Below are 19229 nucleotides of genomic sequence, written 5' to 3'. Positions count from 1 at the left end.
TTTAACAGGACAAACCAACATCCACAGCAATTAGAGAGACCTGATGGTGTGTGTGTGTGTGTGTGTGTGTGTGTGCGTATTCTTCAGCAACAACACTGTATAAACAAGTCAATGTGGAAACTGGACAACAAAATACAGAATAAAAGAACCAACAGAGTGACAGATTTAATTTTGTTTTATCTCAATATCCCAGAGAAATCTGATCTCTTGACATGCCGATGATGATGCTTCCTTATATTTCTAAAACTTTGCACAAATTCAAATGCATCAGATAAAGTAATGTTCAGAATTCTGGTCAGTCTTGTTTCATGTCGTATAAATCCAGATCAGTGAAAGTTATCTTCATTGATCTGTTGTACTTGTATCTTTGTATCTTTTTCAAGAAAAATACACAAAGTTATGCATCGCAATATTTTTTTTTTTCATCTTTACTAGTTTTATGCAAAGCAATGGCCAAACATCTCTCAATTTCTTTGAGGTGAAACTAAAATAAATCAGCAGTTTGGGATTTAAAAGCTTGTTTTGTTGCTGTGTGAACAAACCTGCAGCAGGCAGGATGTTGCTGCACGGCACATCAGCTGGAGGGAGTCTGGAGGCTGCTGCAGCTCCTGCTGCTCCTGCAGCTCCTGCAGCATGTCGGCTGCTCTGCTGCTGCAGGCCACGCTGGTTAAAAACTCAAACAGCAGTCACACTTCGTGTCTCATTTGATTAGTGTGTGTGTGTGTGTGTGTGTGTGTGTGTGTGTGTGTGTGTGTGTAAACCATCGCCTCTTTGTTTCTTGTTCAGTTGTTTTGCATCGACGCTCTGATAAAAGTATGGACTGTGGTTGTAAACAGGATGGCTGCAGGGGCTTCTGGGGGCCCGACGGGCCCCGGTGGGAGCTTCTCCTCCAAATGACTCATCAACCTGTCAGATCAACTTTAAAGAGACAGAAAGCAGTCAGCAGTCAGCAAAGATGGTAAATGGTGTTAAAGAGACAAATAAGAGGCTGAAACATCATTCGGGTTACAGAACTATTGAAAGAAAACAAAGATGGCTCCAGATAAGCCCCACAGATTTATTCCTAGCAGTTCAAAAAATGATGCAGCTTTAATAAAAAGAGACACAAAACTGTAAATAATCATAAATAACTGTAATCAGATATAAAACGACGGAAAGACGGAAAGAATGATAGAAAGATGCAAAACAGCTTCAAAATAAAAACAACTATTCACATACTAATAGAAAGACTCTCAAATACCTAAAAAAAAACCAGCAAAAAGAGGCAAGAGGTGTGTGTGTCTGTGTGTGCATGCATGTGTGTGTGTGCTTGCTCGATAATTGTTTGCAGAGCTTTCGACTCGACTCCAGCTGACCTTTGATTTTAGACGTTGTGGTGGGAATGTGCAGATCTGCGGCTGTCGTGTTCCCTCTTCCTGTGTGTGTGTGTGTGTGTGTGTGTGTGTGTGTGTGTGTGTATGTGAGGGATTTACACTCTGGACGTGCTCAGACGAGCCGGGTGCCATCGATACTGTTTTTATTACACCTCGTGCCAAGTGCTAACAGCCGGATCGGAGCGGCGGCGACGAGTGGATGCAGCCGCAATTAGCATAATTGTAATGATAATAATGCTAACGAGCGCGGTGAGTGGAGGAGGAGGAGAGGAGGATGGAGGAGAAGAGGAGAGGAGGAGGAGGAGAAGAGGAGAGGAGGAGGAGGAGGAGGAGAAGGAGCAGGAAGAATGGGAGGAGAGGAGGAGCGGAGGGAGCAGAGGGAGGAGGTTTGGCGGAGGAGGAGGCGCAGAGGGAGGCGGAGCGGCGAGGCCTCCTCCCGTCTCGGTGTGTAATTGGCGATAATGGTGGCTCAGTGTGGATGTGGAGGATGGAGCAGGTGCCACATTCACTCTCTGAGAGCTTTTACAGCTTTTTCTAGAGGCTCCACATCGAGTTTCTCTGGAAAATCCCTCAAACTTTTCACTGCTTTTTTTTCTCCGTCTGACAGAGACTCGTGTTTCCTGACCTGCTCAACACAGGTCAAAGGTCATGGAGGAAACATGCCGTCATTAGAACAGGTTTTATTGTTTTTTTTAAAGACCACCCAAAGGTAACATCAAATAAGTTCAGCGTTGATTATAAAAATTGTTGTTATGACAAATAATAAGTTGAAGTCCATCAATATTTTAGTTTTAATAATACTTCTAAATGCATTGATTCAATTTGATTTATAAAGATTTAAAGATGTGAAAGAAGGAATATGTGGAAAATGTTGAATAAAATTTCATGTAAATTTATTTGAAGGGTTTTTATCATAATAGTTTCATTCCATTATTACTCTGGGGATTTAATTTAAACAATGAAAATTTCAACAAGTGTTTTACCCATTTTCAACAAATTCTAATAATAAATGATCAAAAATGCTATTAGTTATTTTATCGTCCCTCAGTCATAAAGTTTCATTTTTAAAACTGTCCAGTTTGCCCTGATAGAATCATGTATAGTATCATGAAGCAGGAGTCTGAAACCTGAAACTGATGGATTGTTTTTAATCATGATTCAACACCAGTAAATTATTAAATATATTATTGATCAAAAATAGTTTTAAACATTTAATAACAATTTATTAAATACAAAAAAATCATAATCTACTTCTATTGTCTGTGATGAACTGTCATTTTTTAATTAAAATAATACATTTTCAAGGAATATTTCCACATATTGAACAGTAAGTTTTATTATTTCCTTTTTAAAATAAAAAAGTAATAATTAAAAAAAATATATCAGAAACTTTTGAAATTGTAGCCTGTAGGATTAATAATCTTAATATTTTCTTTGTTGGGGATTTCAGGTAATTCAGATGTTTTTATGTCGAATCACAGTTTTCTTGGGATAGTTTACACACTTTTTCTAAAAAAAAACTTTATTCCTGTTGAGTTTTCTGACACTTTTATCAACTGAGTCTCTGATGTCTTTAACCTGGAGCACACCTGAGCTCCTCCTCTTCCTGCTGGATGGAGGAGGAGGCTTGGAGTGGGAAGAATTAGCTCTCCACAAACTGGCCTACAAATGAAGCATTAGGTATTGGTAATGGAGGTGCAGAAAGGTCAGGGCTGCATTAATCTGCCGCCGGGGGAAAACACCTCTGAGCCGACGAGCAGCGAGGAGAAGAGAGGAGGAGAGAGGAGCAGTCAGCGGGCAGCGCTCCAAAAAACAAACCCTGAGCAGGAATAAATATTTATCCACCATATTGATCATGAAGCGTCGACGAAAACAAAACAGAGCAGGAAATGAGTCTGAAGTCAAAATCTGCAGAGGAGGAGGAGGGGGGGGGCGGAGAATGAGGAGGAGGAAGAAGAAGGGGGGGTGAATGAGGAGGAGGAGGAAGAAGGGGGGGGTGAATGAGGAGGAGGAGGAAGAAGGGGGGTGAATGAGGAGAAGTAACAGGTGGATGAGGAGGAATATCTGGACGTGTTTAGTGTTTCTGGTGAACAGATGGAGGAGTTCACAGGAGGTACTGCCTCTAGCTGGAACCTACATTAGAGTCTGGGAATCCTTTCCCCTTTCCTCCACTCCAAACATTGTTTATTTTAGTGTTTCACACTACATAAAGTTCAGAGTTCAAATCTAAACCTGCCTCAGTTTTATTGAACTGTTTCAGAACTGATGTTGTTAATTTCTTTGCCTTTAATTTCACGTTTTGAGCAGTTTTCTGACGAACATTTCCACTGTTGTCGTCTGCATTTCTCACTTATTCATTGTTGCTTGTGCAGTTAAGAAGAGTTTTAAATGTATTCTGACTCCTGGTCTTTGGAGATTTTATTTTCCTGCTTCTGAATTCTCCCCACAACACAGAACAGCTGCATCATCTGCACACACACACACACTTTTTAAGTTATGTATAGAACCTCCAGCGGTGGGCCCAACACGGCGCCCTGAGGAACCCCTCCGGTGTTCTGGACTCATTTTCCAGCTTCATTATAAAACCCTCTCAGCCGGCCCGTGTTGTTATCATTGTTTTTACTTCTTTGAATCAATTTGTGCAGAGTGGAACTCACACATAACAATTCACTCGATAATTGATTAGTTTGTGCGGAGACAAGTTAGTTCATGTAGGAATGAAAATGAGATCTCACAGTCGGCCTGGTTTTAATGAGGCTTCACAGTCGGAGATGGAGACAAAATAAAATATTATCTTCTGAACAGACTCCCACAAATACTCTCAGACTCCCACATCTGGAACATCTGAATTTGGAGTAAACTGGAGATTTTACATTGAAGACAATTTTATTTGTTTCAAACAAGTAGAAGATACAAAACGACTTAAAAGGTATGAGTCATGGTGACCACCTGAGACGAAATATGCTGTGGTAGAGATCCACTTTCACTAGTCTTTCTAATTTCTCTTTTTAAGCCTGTTTCTCCTCTGTTGTATTGAATGTGCACTGTGACACTGACACCTGCAGGATCTGAACCTCAGGTTTGACCTGCCGACGTCGTGTTATGAACCCAGACTGATAAACTAACCTCCCCTCCCCGTCTGTGTTCCAGTGGCGTTGGTTTGGCCCGGGCTCACTTCGAGAAGCAGCCTCCGTCCAACCTGCGCAAGTCCAACTTCTTCCACTTCGTGCTGGCGCTGTACGACCGTCAGGGCCAGCCGGTGGAGATCGAGAGGACCTCCTACGTGGACTTCGTGGAGAAAGACAAGGTGAAGCAGCTCCGCTTCTGAATCACTGGACTTTTTTTTTACTTTTGAGGATGAAAGTCATGAATCAAGAATGTTCTGAGTCACCATGAAAACTTAGATGCACAAAGTTGACAACATATTTAGCAAGATAAGTTCAAAACTGGTATAGATCAGTGAGAACATGCAGCTCCACACAGGAAGGCCTGCCTGGACTCGGACCGGGGGAACGTTAAATTACAGTTGTTTCAGTGTGGAAAGGTGATAACGCCTACTTAAGAAGTAAACGAGCACAGAGTCGGGTGCGCACGTGGCGTCCCTCCAGTCGGTCCGGTTGAGGCAGCGGCGCTCCGGAGGGCCCGGCTGACAGTGAGTAAAGCCTGGCAGCCCGGCGGCTGCGGAGGCAGAGCGCTGACTGCACACCCTCAGGACGCTGAGTGTGATAAAGCTCTGGCTCAGAAGATGGATGGAGAGTCTGAAGGCCGGGTCCCGCGGCGACACGTGGCTGTGAATCACTCGGTTTCTGAAGGTTCACTCACAAACGTGGACAGCGCTGCAGGTTGCACGTCGGTCCACTAGTTGGTGTTGTGTTTTTTCACACACAAAGAAAAACTGGCTGTGATATTTTTACATGTGTGTGTGTGTGTGTGTGTGTGTGAAGAGCAGACAGGACAAAGCGCGTCCCGGACTGATCGTCAGCTCATGAAACGCTGGCGCTAATACCACTAATGATAATGATAATACGACCCAGACAGGTTCGGGGGAGTTTGTTGTTTGATGAGCTGCCAGCTGGCACCGCCGCGTCCTCTCCGCCCACTCGCTCACCTCACCTCGGCTTTGACCTCTAGTCTCTCGCCCCGACACCAACACACTGGGACCGAGCCAACACTCCCGGGCACAGTTGGCACCGAGCGGCCGAGGGAGCGAGAGGGGAGGGGGGGGGATAAAAAGGGGAATAAAGGGTGAAAGGGAGAGGAGAGGAGGAGGGGAGGAAAGGTCAGCAGAGAGGAAATTCAGAATAATCTAAAAAAAGAGCAGGAGGAGACGGAGAGTGAAGCAGAGACGCTCAGATGTTTAAACTCCTGCTGTGAAGGGACGAAGGCCCCCCCCCCCCCCTCCCCTCCTCCTCCTCTCTGTTTTCACATTTATCTTGGCATGATGGTTTCTGTGTTTGTGCCTGATGCTGATCGTCATTGATTTAAAAGAGAGCCGGTTGATATGAGCCATCTGGTTATAACACTCTCTCTAAAATGTCTTTAAATTGACAACTTGAACCCAAACACGTCGTTGAATGTCATTTAGGACTTTAAAGTGGATCTTAAGACACCATTAGATCCATTTATAACATCTTATCTATTGCAGAGTGGTGTAAAACACTCCAAAACACACACATCTAATCTTCTGTGGTTAAATTATTCTCCGTGAGCTTCAGCCCCTCTTAAAAAAAAACTGTCCCACAGTGTGTTATTGATCAGAGGAATTCTGCTGATTTTCTCAGTTTTTCACATTTTAGAATAAATGCTTCAGTCAGTTGAGCTAACCTGTAATAAAAGCTTTGCTGAAATAAAGTGGATGTTTCTATTAACAGTTTAAAAAAAAAAATCACTGAAGTAGCCTGAAAGAGTCATTAGGAGTCTGAAAGTGTGTCAGTTTACACAATAAATCTCAAGGAACGCATTTAGAGCAGTGTGTAAAATGTCGGATGGCTGTGAGAGTTTCATGTGACTGTTGTTTGTGTGTTGCAGGAGTACAACGGAGAGAAGACCAACAACGGGATCCACTACAGGCTACAGCTCCTCTACAGCAACGGTGAGCAGCAAACCCCGTTCCCGCAGAGCCTGCGGCAGCAGCAAGGGTTTTACGGGTTTGGGATCAGACCTGCGGGACGCCGCGGGTTTAAGCCCATGCGCAGGTTTCCTCTTCCTGTGGTTTGCATGTTCTCCCTGTGCGGGAGTTTGAGGTCAGTTGGTTTGGACGTGTCTGAACAGTCCAGGGTGTAACCTGGGATCGACTCCAGGCCCCCCACCCCCCACCCCCACCCGGGCGGTGTAGCAGCAGCCTGCAGCTGCACCTCAGACTCGGTCCAACATGGAAATAAAAATGGAAGCTTGTCAGGTTTTATTGTTTCGGGGCGTAACGAAAGCCCAAAGGCGGCGTTTCCCCGTCGGGGTCGTGCAGGAGAAAAGGTCTCGGTGTCGCGGTGACTCCGCTCCACCTGCCAATTAATGCGGCATATTTACATCTGTGGTGCTTGCTGCTAACAGGCTCGGCCCTGAAACGCTGAGCGACAGCTGAAATTCAAGGTAAACTCTGCGGGCCTTGTTCGGGCTGGATTTCAGATCTGCAGTATTGATTGATGCGGCGGAGTTAATGACGGCCCGTTTCCCGCTGGTTAGAAACCGTCGGTGTCCGTCCACGGCTTAACTTTTCCTGCGTGATTTAAAGCGGAGCGTTCGCGGAGCAGGAATTCATATTAAAGGTCACCTCAGCGGACTTCCAGTTTAACTCTCCGTCCGCGCTTTTAACAACACGGCCAGGCTGGAAAAACTTTTTCATTATCGGCACGCAGAGGCCCGAGCACACACACACACACACACACACACACACACACACACACACACTTCAGACATCTGGAATATGCGGCAGCTCCAAACCCGAGCTGGACTCTGGTTTGTCCATCGAGCAGAGCGAGCTGGGGAAGCTTGGCTGATTCAAAACACACACACAGCTTCCACTGGCTGGGCTCCAGAGCTGCAGGAGGAGGTAATGCTCGCAGACCCCCGCAGAAACGCCAGATAAAGTGGGACATAAAAGAGCGTTTTCTGCCACGGCAGAATAAATCACTCTAATATGAGTCGGCGTGGTCGGATTAGCTTCGTACGGAGGTAATTGACCTCATCTGCAACCGGGACGGATAGCCGCCATTTAGGCTGCAGACTGCTCAGCGCTGCGCGGCGCGAGGAGTGAATCATGTCAATTAGAAAGCAGAAGAAGCTGCGAGGAGGAGAAAGCCACCACGTGGAATACAATTAGAGCTCCTCCTCCACCGCTAACAGGTGTTCCCGCCAATTTGCCTCCTCCACCCCATGTCGTGTCTGTGTCACATTTACGCCCGGATGCATAGCTAATAAAAGACAAGCAGTCCTGATTGATATTTAATTTGTGGGAGAACGAGGATTCCTTGTTATCCTGGAGGAAAGAGGCGGCCTGGCCTATAAATAATGAACAGCTCTGGAGCAGCGCTAATGTTTGTTTTTGCTGAGGGGGGTTAGCGAAGCCGCCACGACACGACAAGAGCTACACAAAACATAAATACACTACCGGGACATAAATAACACCAGAATTCATTTACAGCACATTATTAGGACTCACTTCTTTTGTTCCGGGGATTTTTCTTTTTCTTTCGCATGCTGGGAGCGAATTAGCATAAGAGGCTAATGCATGTATGTATGTTGGTTGTCAGGCTCACATAATTACTGCAGTAATTCTTGTCTAAACTGTGTGTGTGTGTGTCTGCATCTTGTTAGTGTTGCTTTCAGACTTGTCATGTTCTTCTAAAGTCTGAGCTTGTCGTGGTAAACGCCGTCGCTCACACTGACATTTTCCCTGGTTGGAGTCTGCGTGGAATTTGCGTGTTCTTCCTGTGTGTCAGTGGGTTTTCACCTCCTGTGAATGTGAGCGCGTGTTGATCCCAGATTAAACATGCATGAGTTTCAATCTCCACTTTCTTCTGACAGATAAAAAAGAGTGATCCAGATCCAGCCCCTCCAGAAACACAGCCCACTGTAATGTGACTGTTTTGTGATTGTTTTCAGGAATCAGGACAGAACAGGATCTGTACGTCCGGCTGATAGACTCCATGACCAAACAGGTGAGTCACACATTTTCTTTTCACACACACACACATCACATTTCACAAATACAACACATTTCATTGCTATTTTTAGTTACTTCACATGTCTTGGTCTAAAGAAATGTATTACATGGGAATAATGTCTCTCGAAACTCAGAATGGAAAACAGCAGTTTAGTGCTAATTTATCTCCAATGAAAGGTTTGTCTGATCAAACTTTACACTGCTCAGTTTTTAAATGCAGCCTATAGGAGGTGCAGGAGGTGGAGTTGATGCTCCCCATTACTGCGTCCTCTCTCAGAATCCTCCTCCCAGCCTCAGAGCTGCTCAGTGGGCTCACGGGTGTCTCGGGTGAGGGGTAACCCTAATCGAAGCTCCTTCTCGGAGTTTGGTCTCTGCTCTCCGGTTTCTGCTCCTCTCGCTCCTCACCGCCTCGACCTGCCTCTGACCCTGAACTCTGTAACTCGACGCCCGAGCCGACGCTCACTCTGCAACTTTTTAACAATCAGGCAGGCCCGGCGTTCCCCCTCCGACCCTCCGCTCAGGGCTTCTCCTTCGCCCCCCCCCCCCTCCTGATGTCTTTTCCTTCCCGGCCGGCTGCAGGTCCTCCCACCTTTCCGGTTCTCACTCACTCAGAAAGCCGTGTGGGATTCGAACCTGTGAACGGCCTCACTGCCAGCGAAAGCCCCCGCTAATGTTTCCACATTCCCCTCGATCCTCCTCTTCCTCACATCGGAGGCGCTGACAGGCGGCAGGACTTCATCTCCCAGAGTGCAGCGTGACATTAAAATAATCTCATCGGTGCCTTTACTGATGAGTTATTAGGGTAGAAAAACATGACGATATGTCAGGATGATTGAAGTTAACTTTTTTACTATGTGGAAATACTTTGAAAATGTCTATCCTCTTCTTTTTTTTTTAATGAAGTGAAGATGTGTTTATAGTGTAGAAAATAATTCAAGTGTCTTTAAGAAAATAACAAAAATGAATTTTATTTTTCAGAAAATAGTGAAATAAATTAGAAGAAATGATCCATTAGCAGTAATTTAGTCAGGAAATGTACAAAGCTTTTTGAGTTGGAACTGAAAAATTCTGAAATAATAAGAATAAACTTTAAAAACTTCTCTAGTATTTACAGTTTTATGATAATGTAAATAGGATGTATTAAAATTTTTTGATGGAATACAGATAATACGACAATGACTTACCAACACTGTAATAAAATATTAGAGTCAAATCGTTCCTTTACCTTTTTACCTGGTTATTACATCTTTGAACCAGCATTAAAAGATCCTTTAATCATTGCACAAGTGCAGCCAATAATGTAAAAATTATTAATTAAAACTGAATTTCTTGGGGGAAAAGTATAATTTTGCAAGTTTTTGTGCAGTTTGCTCATGAAACTATATAAAGAGGCGGTCGTGGCCTTTATTGCTTTATTACGTACTACAAAACTAATAAGACAACAAGCTGAGGGAGTTAAATATTCTCTGCTGTTCTTCAGTAAAATGGAGGAGAAGTGAAGGATACACTAGATTAATCTAGTTTTAGCGGTGTGATGGAGAGAATCCAGACCTCAGACTGAAGTCTGCTGCAAGGTGTGACTCAGTCACAGTCGCTGATTCTGATCAATGAACCACAGAAAATGATCAGTTGAATGGTGTGAAAATGATTCCGTCAGATTTATTCATATTTTACAGTTTGAAGCTCACACATCTGTCTTAAAGAGCTGGATTGCTCCTCTTGAAAAGGTTTGTCAGCAGTGTGAAGTGTGTGTTTGGATAAATAGCAGCTGTATATTTGCGGTCTGAGAGCAGAGAGTGAATAAGCAGCAGCAGCAGCAGCAGCCGTCCTGTGTGGGCTGAGAGCTGCCGAGTTAATCTGCAGCCTCCTCACCGTCCAACGTGACTCATCTGCAAACACCTGTTTAAAGCTCCCGCAAGCCCCGCCCTCCCTTCATTCACCCCCCCGGCCCCCCCTTCCCTCCCCCGCTGCCGCGGCCTGTCGGTATGTCACCGATCGATGCGCCAAGCGGCTCCCCGACAAAGCGTCAGCCGCGCACACCGATCAATAGGCCCTAATGTGGCACAGCGACGGCACACTGGAGACAATAATCCTGACAACTCCTCCTCGGCGGCTCGCACACACACCTCCACCTCCCGCTACATGACACCCTATTGGCCGACAGCCGGGGCTGACAGACGGGTCGGCTGGAGTCCCCCCGCCGATCGATGCGGCCCCGCCGAGCGCCTGCCGGGGCCCCGCGCCCCCAGTCAGGAGGAGCCGCATTAATGCAGATTGAACGGCACCACGCGGAGAGGGCGGGGTGGTGAGGGGAGGGGGGGGGGGGGGGGGGTCGCTGGGAGGAGGGGTGGGGGGGGGTTAGAGGCAGCTATCCCAGGGTTAAAACACCGAACAGCAAACTGAAGGTTAGCAGCAAGAAGAAAGTTCTCGCTTTCAACAAGTGTCCGTCTTAGCAGGACCCCAGCTGCCCCGAGGGGGTCGTCAGGTCGTCACACACACTCCAGGTTCAGAGAACCCAGCCCCCCACTGAGAAGGTCTTCATATTTAAAAAAACATCCTCTAGTTTGAACCTGAAGAAGCTGCTGCTTTTCAGGCCTGTAGGAGCTTCACTGACAGTCCTGGCTTTTATTTTACTATCAAGGTTGTACACAGATTTGAACCAGCAACTTTTAGGTCTCAAACTTGCTTCACTTACATCTTGGCTGCCACTTTCACTTTAAAACTGTCTCAAGGTCTGGATGCTGAATCTCAGAGAAAACTAAGAGTGAATAAATACTGTAAAAAAAAAAAAAACACACACACATGAAATAGTCAAAATAAAGGCAACACGTCTTTAAGAAGTTTGATTTTGGATCGTAGGAGAGAGTCAGGCTCCGTTCACGTGACAATGTTTCAATGTTTTTGTGTTTTAATTTGAGAAAAGATTTGCATTTCCATGGAAATGTGTGTTTACACAGACACAGGAGGAACACTGAAAACGATGTTTTCAGAGTCTAAGGGGAAATAAAACTCAGGTAAAACATGCAAACACCACACAGCAACCCTCTCAGAGGTTGCTGTGCCTTTGCTGTGCCTGCCACTGCACCACAGCGCTGACAGAAGCTCCTCCGTCACGTGAACACGGCGCTGCTGGGAGATCTGCCCTCCCTGCAGGAGCAGCCGTTGAGGGGAGGTTCAGGGTTTCCTGGAGGTTTACCACATTCTTTGGTTTTCCCACTGAAATCAAACCAGTGACCTTCCAGGCTGCTCTCGCCGCTGAGCCCGCCAGCGTCCTCGGGACTCTTCCACTCGGGATTGTGGGTGTGTGTGGTCTTGCATTGTTCTGTTTGAGCGAAGTACGCCGTGACGCCCGCTCCCTCCTCCGTCCAGACTGCAGAGGTTTTCTGTTTTTTTAAGGATGAAGATGAGTTTTTACAGCTGAGGTTATTCAACACTTAGCTGTGAGAGGCTACGCTCTGTGTGTGTGTGTGTGTGTGTGTGCGTGTGTGTGTGTGTGTGATTGCGTGTCCCTGATGCAATCCACATCCCTGCTGGTCAAACTGGAGCGTTTGAGTCCAGAGGAACAGAGCCAGGATCAGGATCAATAATGCAGAAGTGGTCGTTATCCTAAAAGTATCGTCCCCCAGGGTGTGTGAGTGTGTGTGTGTGTGTGTGTGTGTGTGTGTGTGTGTATGTGTGTGCAGGGTGGAGGTCTGTTTTGACTATAAAGGTGGATGAGGTAGTGGTGGGTCATGGCAGGGAAAAGAGAGGGAGGAGTCTGAGGACACACATGCTTTTAGTGGAGTTCATTTGCAGCCATTAGGAAAACCACACACACTCTGCTATCTCTGTGAGGGCCGCGGCTGCAGCGCTGCCCTCCCAGAACCCCGGCTCCAGCTTCACCCCCCCCCCACCGCCGAGGTCCCGGCGCTCCCGAGACGTCCTCACGAGCCAGAAACACGCCGCGGTCCTCACAGAGACAGACACACACGCGCACACACACCTCGCCCCGCGCTCAGCGGTCATCCGTCATCCGGACGCTGACATGACAGCTCCGTGGGGGTGAGGAGGAGGGGAGGCGGGCGGGCGAGGGGCGGGGGGCTTCATCCTGGGACGCCGCCCGCCATCTGGCAGGGAATTCTGGGAAGGCCGGAGGAGGCTGAGACCACCGAACGGGGGGGGGGGGGAGGCGGGGGGGAGAGGCGAGGGGGGAGGTCGGATGTTCTGCCGAGGAGGGAGGAAACACCTGAACGCGTCAGCCAATCAGCAGCGAGGTCACACGCTGCCTGAGCTGATTGGTTAGTCTGGTTGGTAACTAGTTTAACCGTATTTCTCTTTCAGTCAGTATGAAGCGAACTTCAGTCTGCTTCAGTGGAGCGTCCTTTATGAATATATATTAAATACAAAGCGTTAACGTCTGAGCAGGTCTGGATGTCGTCTGTTTTCACCTTTAGTTTATTAATCCTAGTCAAACTGTCTGACAGATGTTAAACGCTCAGGAAACCAGCTTGTAATCTGATCTTCATGTAAACCTGTTTAAACAGCTGAACCTGTTTAAGTGTGAAAATCAATAAAACGACCTCGATGTGGATGTGACTGTGGATTCAATCAAAGAGTAGGTTGGAACATTTTCCCAGCATAATGAGACAAAATGCAGAAAAATGATAAGAAATAATCCCTGATTTGCATTTGTTCACTTTGTTGTGCGTTTTTGCATTAATTTTTTTTTTTTTTTACGTTCACTGTTTCGTTTCAGCCCATCCTGTACGAAGGTCAGGACAAAAACCCGGAGATGTGCCGCGTCCTCCTCACCCACGAGATCATGTGCAGGTAAAAACACAGCTCCTGTGTGTGTGTGTGTGTGTGTGTGTGTGTGTGTGTGTGTGTGTGTGTGTGTGTGTGTGTGTGTGTGTGTTAATGATGCTACAGATATGATACACACTCATGCTTTAATTTAAATGATCGATCTATCGATCTATTTAAAAAAAAAAAGGTTTGTTTTTCTTAGAGTTATCTGACCTGTGTGTTTGCGGCTGTGTGCTTGTGTGCATGTGTATGGGTGCGTGCGTGGGTGTGTGTGTATGTGTGTGTGTGTAAGAGAAAAAAAGCAGGTGTTGGTTTGTCGTTCATCGCACCAATCAACACGTTTCCTGGCCTGCGTGTCTCTGCTGTTGTCTGTGAGTTAATGGTTTGACTGGGTCAGGCTGAGAAGTGAAGAAGTGTGTGTGTGTGTGTGTGTGTGTGTGTGTGTGTGTGTGTGTGTGTGTGTGTGTGTGTGTGTGTTGAGAATAGGACACATAAACACGTCTCTGTCTGGACTGCCTCGCCAGGCTTGACTCTGGACTCTCAGAGCTGCTTCACTTTTATTCCTCCGTCCATCTCTTTACTCCTGCTGGTTATCAACTGGTTACCAGCTGAACTAGTTTAACTGTGGAGCGAGACCTTGGTTAGATCAGGAAATATGAACTGGCTTATCAGCAGCATACGTGGACCGGTTAGCTGGTTAACTGTTGGAAGTGCAGAGCAGAGTGGTTACCTGGGAGAGGTCACCTGGTTTACATGTCAGCTGGTCTGAATCTGGACTAGAGTAGTTAAATGACTCTGTTGTGATGCTGATGAACTCCTCACCAAGGGAATAGTTTGAATAGGCTGGTGAAGAATTGTTTACTGTTTTCCTGACTTTAGCTCCTGAAGTTAACCGATTAGTGTGTTAGTTGTAGATGAACAGGTTAAACGGTTAAGATACTGTATTTAACTGGTTGGTTTAGATTGATGGGAAACTTGTTGGTGTTTGGTTTGACAGATAAGTGAGTCTTCCTCGTCTCCCCTCCACATCCTCCGATAGCGGCCTCATTTCCATAATGACGGCGGGCTGTCGGCGTCTCTGAGCTTCAGTCATTACGTGATTGAGTGCGATTATTAAGCAGCTCTCCCCCTGATGGATGCTGTGTTTCCACTCACTAATGAGTGAGTGTTTCCATCTCTCACTGTCTGCCTGCTCCCAGGTGAGTCCGTCTTTATGGACGTCCCCGTTGGTTTGTCTACCTGGATGCGGCCTGCTGGGCCACACCTCTGGGTGAAGCTCCCGTTCACGGCGTACCGGTCTAATAATGGCCTCCGCTCAGAAATCAGAGGTCATGGCAACGGCTTGACACGTCACTGCTGTTTTGGTCTTTCTGACAAACGCAGTCGCAGAAAATCTGTGGTTTGCTTCAGTTGAATGAGTTTGAAAGTATAATGTAATGCTGCCAAAGGCAACAAGAAACACTTAAGGCACGTTATAAGGAAACCTAAAACAGAACGAAGTCTAAAGAAACAGTCTGCTAAACACTTACTTCCATTGTTTTTGTTCTGAATCACATTTCATTGCTGAAGTTTCTAGCTATTAATTGAAGTTTTTTCAAATAAGATGTTTCAGGTTATGATGATGAAAGATTGAAATTTCAGTCATTCAGCCAACGATGGAAAATATTGAGTAATGTCTGAATCTAACTTATCAGTTTTCCCCTCAAAATGCCTTGAAGATGATCAAAACAGCTCACATTTCCTGAAAAATCTAGTTCTGTTGGCTGCCGTCACGAATAAAGAGCAACACTCATATCAGTGTGGTTATGAGCTCCAACACTGTGACGGAGGAGTCGATGGAATCAAACACCAGCTAAATAAATCTTAACGACGACTGACTTTCACTCAGCTCCTCTTCAGCTTGATGCTGAAAAGGTTTGACAGAGTTCAACACCTGCAGAAACCTGCTCTCCCTCATCTGATAGCAGAGGATGGACGTAATCTAATATAATCTGGATGTCAGAGGAGGAAGATGCTCTATAAAAGCCTGGAGACGTCCTGTGTCATAAAGAAGCGGCGTCCTCTCCGTCGTATCGCCGCGCCACATTAACCGCTCTTAAACGGCACTCCTGCCCCGCCAGCCGCGGCGCCCCCCCCGGCCGTGCGCGGCGAGCGCGCGGCAGCCAGGTCTGCTGGCACACCGGCCTGCCAGCGGGCTCCCGCAGGCCGCCGCGGGCTGGCCGGGCTCCGTGCGCCTCTCGCCGCTCCCTCGCTGGCTGCCAGGCTCCGGGCGACGCCGAGCGACAACCTGCTGCCGCGGCTCGGAGAGGCGGCCGGCGTCCAGGCCAGGTTGGCAGGCGCGGCTTCGCGGAGTCACCGTGCCCGGCTGGCGTGGCGGCGGCGTTGGCGGCGGCGGCGGTCCAGGGCTGCCGAGGCGTTCCAGGCCTTCGGGTAATTACAACACTTGCCCTTTGAAAGCGAGCCGGCCGTCCTGCTCGGTGTTATCTGGACGCTGTGATCCGCAGCTTCCTCAGGGAGCCTTTGAATGACTCTCCCAGTTATTTTTTTCTCCTCTTCATTTGTGTGTGTGTGTGTGTGTGTGTGTGTGTGTGTGTTCGTGTGATCGCCACACGCCGACGTGCCCGGACAAACCTTCCCTTTGTGCCTTAAGTAGATTCCACTTGTGGAGACGTCTGAAGTGGCGAGGAGGAGCAGCCAGCGGTAATGATGCTTGTGTGGCCCGGCTGGGGCTCGCCGGCCAAACTGGCTCCCGTGCCTGAATTATTTTTGGGGCCTGTGTGTGTGTGTGTGTGTGTGTGTGTGTGTGTGTGTGTGTATGGGTGTGTGTGTGTGTGTGTGACCTCTCTCTGCAGCAGCAACCAGGGATGAGCTCTCTCTGCCAAATGAGTGACAGCAACAACAACAACACACACTGTTTGTTTTATTTTGCAGCCACACACACACACACACACACGCACACGTACGTAGGTTCACACAGCGTTCGCGGCCGCTCTCAGGTCTGTGTGTGTTGTTGCTCTCAGTCATTAGCCGGCCGTGGTGTTAGCCTGTTTGCGGCCCGGGGGGAAACGTCATTAAGGCGATATTGTGGACGCTCAGCCAAGGTTTGTTTTCGTCTTTGGAAAGGGGCTCCGGGTCCCCGGGGGGGCCCCGGCAGTGCTCCTGGGGTCCGGTTTGTTTATAACACTTCTTTGGCAGTTTGGAGGAGGTTGTCACCACAGCAGCACCAGTGGGTTTCCAATGCTAATTGGTCTCCTGGAACTTTCACTAATGGTTCCAAGTAGCTGGGGGAATAAATTATTGTGGCGCGTTCTATGGCAACAGTCGGGCGTACACATCCATACAGAGACAGAGAGGCAGCGGGGACACAAACACAGCGCTTAGTTTATGATTTTTCTGTACTTAGAGATCAAATGGTGTGATAAATGATTCATAAAGCGTCTCATTTGGCATTCGCAGCCTCGATTTGACGCTTGTTTGTCAAATGGCAATTTGATTCAGGACAGCATGGGGCGAGTGCAGGAGCGTAATTGGACGTCACGGGTCATATGCAATATGATTAATTTTTAAGAATTACCGGAAGATATGTTAATGACCCTCACAGCGATGAGAGAGAGAGATGTGAATTCATTGTGCAGCCAGCAGCTTGTCAGAAGATTATAGGCAGAAAATGAGGTGGTGCGTGCAGATAGTCATGTTAGTATTAATGATAGATGGATCACTTCTGTCAGATTTGCATTTCAGAAAGCTGCAGCTCCGGCTGATGTGTAGCGCCGTAAATTAATCTGGACAAATATCTTAACGCTTCCGTCTGGTTAGAGGCTGAGAAATGTGAACGTTTCCTCTGAGAAAGTGGGACGGACGCTGAGTGGAGACTCCTCTTATGCAACAGCCGCCGGCCTCTCAGGTGGGAGACGAACCCCACGCTCCTCAGAGGACACGGAACGAGCCAGCCGGAGTCACAGAAGGACAAGTCTGGAAGCACAAACAGGGGAAATACCCCTAACGGGACGAAATGTCAGATAAAGGAAAGACAAGAAAACACAGAGTGATAGAAAACCATCAGACGCCGAAGGAAAAACAACCTGCAGGATGCAGAAATTCACAAAACGTGACGTCAGAAGATCAGATTAATGCGGAGATCACTACGAGATGGAAAACTGCCCGAGGAAGAAATTCAAACTCAGGTGAAAGAACAAATCGATCCTGAGCTGTGAACAGCCAGAACGCAGGAACCTGCTGCTAAACCTCAACAATCAGACACGAAATCTGCTCAGAAACAGAGCAAAGCAGTAACATTTAACGAACCTGAAAATAATGACGTCAAAAACAAGCAGCCCCTGGCTTTAAAACAAGCACAAAGTTATTTAAATGTAACAAACAGGCCAGGAAAAAGAGAAAGCATGGAAAACACCCAGACCTGGGATTAACCAGGAGAAAAAGACAGAAAATGATCTATAAAGACAGAAAGCATTGTATAAAAACCACCTCTGATGAAGAACAGCCACTATTTTATTATAAATGAATGAACTTAGGCAACAAAAAACCAAAAAGAGACACAAAAATGACCAAACTTCAAACCATCAAACAAAATGAATCAAAAGAAAATGATGCAGATAGGATGGAAAGCATCTAAATGGAGACACATAATGAGCACAAAACAGACAAAACCCACTGAGAAAAACTTAAAACCAGTAGAAAATGACAGGAAATTACCTAAAAAAATAGCTAAAACTAGTACAAAACAATACCAAAACCTGAACACCAGTTCAAAGTGACGGGAAATGATCTTTAAAGAATGAAAAGCAGGAAATGATCTGATAAAGCTCTCTTCCCCTGGTTTTGCTCCAGTCGTCCTCGGTGTGTTTCCCTGATTCTCAGACGGAGGGTTTTCCTGCGGGCGCTGTGATTGGTGGAGGCTGAACATGCATGCAGCCTGAGAGGAACGCCTGCAGGCAACGCTCAGGGCGGTGAAACCCCCCCGTTTCCTCCGCAGCGCCCCGGAAGAAACATTCAGATTTACAGTCAATATTTCCCTAAAAAAACCAAGTTGTCCTCAGACACAGCCGAGGTGAAGACACACTCCTGGACGCTGCTCCTTTTTGCTGTGAGGCCTCTCCTCCTCCGTGTGTGTGTGTGTGTGTGTGTGTGTGTGTGTGTGTGTGTGTGTGTGTGTGTGTGTGTGTGTGTGTGTGTGTGTGTGTTGAGACTATTTAAATACCTGATGTGAACCCACCTGTCGGACTGTGAGCCTCGTGGTGCGTTCACTGACAGCCTCCAGCAGCGTGCGGCAAATTTTCCAGTAAACGACCGACGAAACGTCTGCGGTGGGTCTGACGGATATTAATGTGCTGGACTCAGCCTGCTGCTGTTCAACGTGCCACTATAACCCCCCCCCCGCCGCCGCCGGCGGCAGACGGATGTAGAGTGTAGAGGAAACCAAGCGCTCCCTCCATAGGCCTGCAGTAGAAACCAAGCGCTCCCTCCAGAGGCCTGGAGAGTCAGCTGCTTGGGTCAATCGCTCACCAGCCACTTTGCTGCCTCACCTGTACCTGTGTGTGTGTGTGTGTGTGTGTGTGTGTGTGTGTGTGTGTGTGTGTGTGTGCGTGTGTGTGTGTGTGATGTGAATTATTTGTTTCTGATTGGTTTCTGATTCATAACTTTATTGTTTTGTTCTCCGGAGCTCCAGATAAACCAGAGAGTCACCGCAGGCTGGAAGCTCAGAGGCAGCGTGACCACAGTGGAGCGAGTTTGACTTGTTCTCTGATCTTCTTCTTCTCTTTCCTCAGTCGGTGTTGTGACAAGAAAAGCTGTGGAAACCGAAACGAGACGCCCTCTGACCCCGTCATCATCGACAGGTAGGAGTGTGTGTGTGTGTGTGTGTGTGTTATAGAAAGGTTTTCTTGGAGGTACAG

The 19229-nt window shown here is 47.1% G+C and overlaps 1 protein-coding gene across 2 annotated transcripts in view; it reads left to right on the top strand.

The window, feature by feature from the left end:
* LOC115400966 (transcription factor COE3) overlaps positions 1–19229 on the top strand; it is a 112460-nt gene that overhangs the window by 10951 nt on the left and 82280 nt on the right. For both annotated transcript variants that reach the window (XM_030109067.1, XM_030109059.1), the window contains exons 2-6: positions 4524–4680; positions 6402–6465; positions 8472–8527; positions 13268–13341; positions 19104–19172. In XM_030109067.1, coding sequence (XP_029964927.1) covers positions 4524–4680; positions 6402–6465; positions 8472–8527; positions 13268–13341; positions 19104–19172 — 420 coding nt within the window. The remainder of the gene's footprint in view (positions 1–4523; positions 4681–6401; positions 6466–8471; positions 8528–13267; positions 13342–19103; positions 19173–19229) is intronic.

Source organism: Salarias fasciatus, chromosome 2, assembly GCF_902148845.1.
Source record: "Salarias fasciatus chromosome 2, fSalaFa1.1, whole genome shotgun sequence".
NCBI lineage: Eukaryota > Metazoa > Chordata > Actinopteri > Blenniiformes > Blenniidae > Salarias > Salarias fasciatus.
Note: the sequence above shows the minus strand (reverse complement) of the source record. Positions and strands in the feature narration are given on the sequence as shown.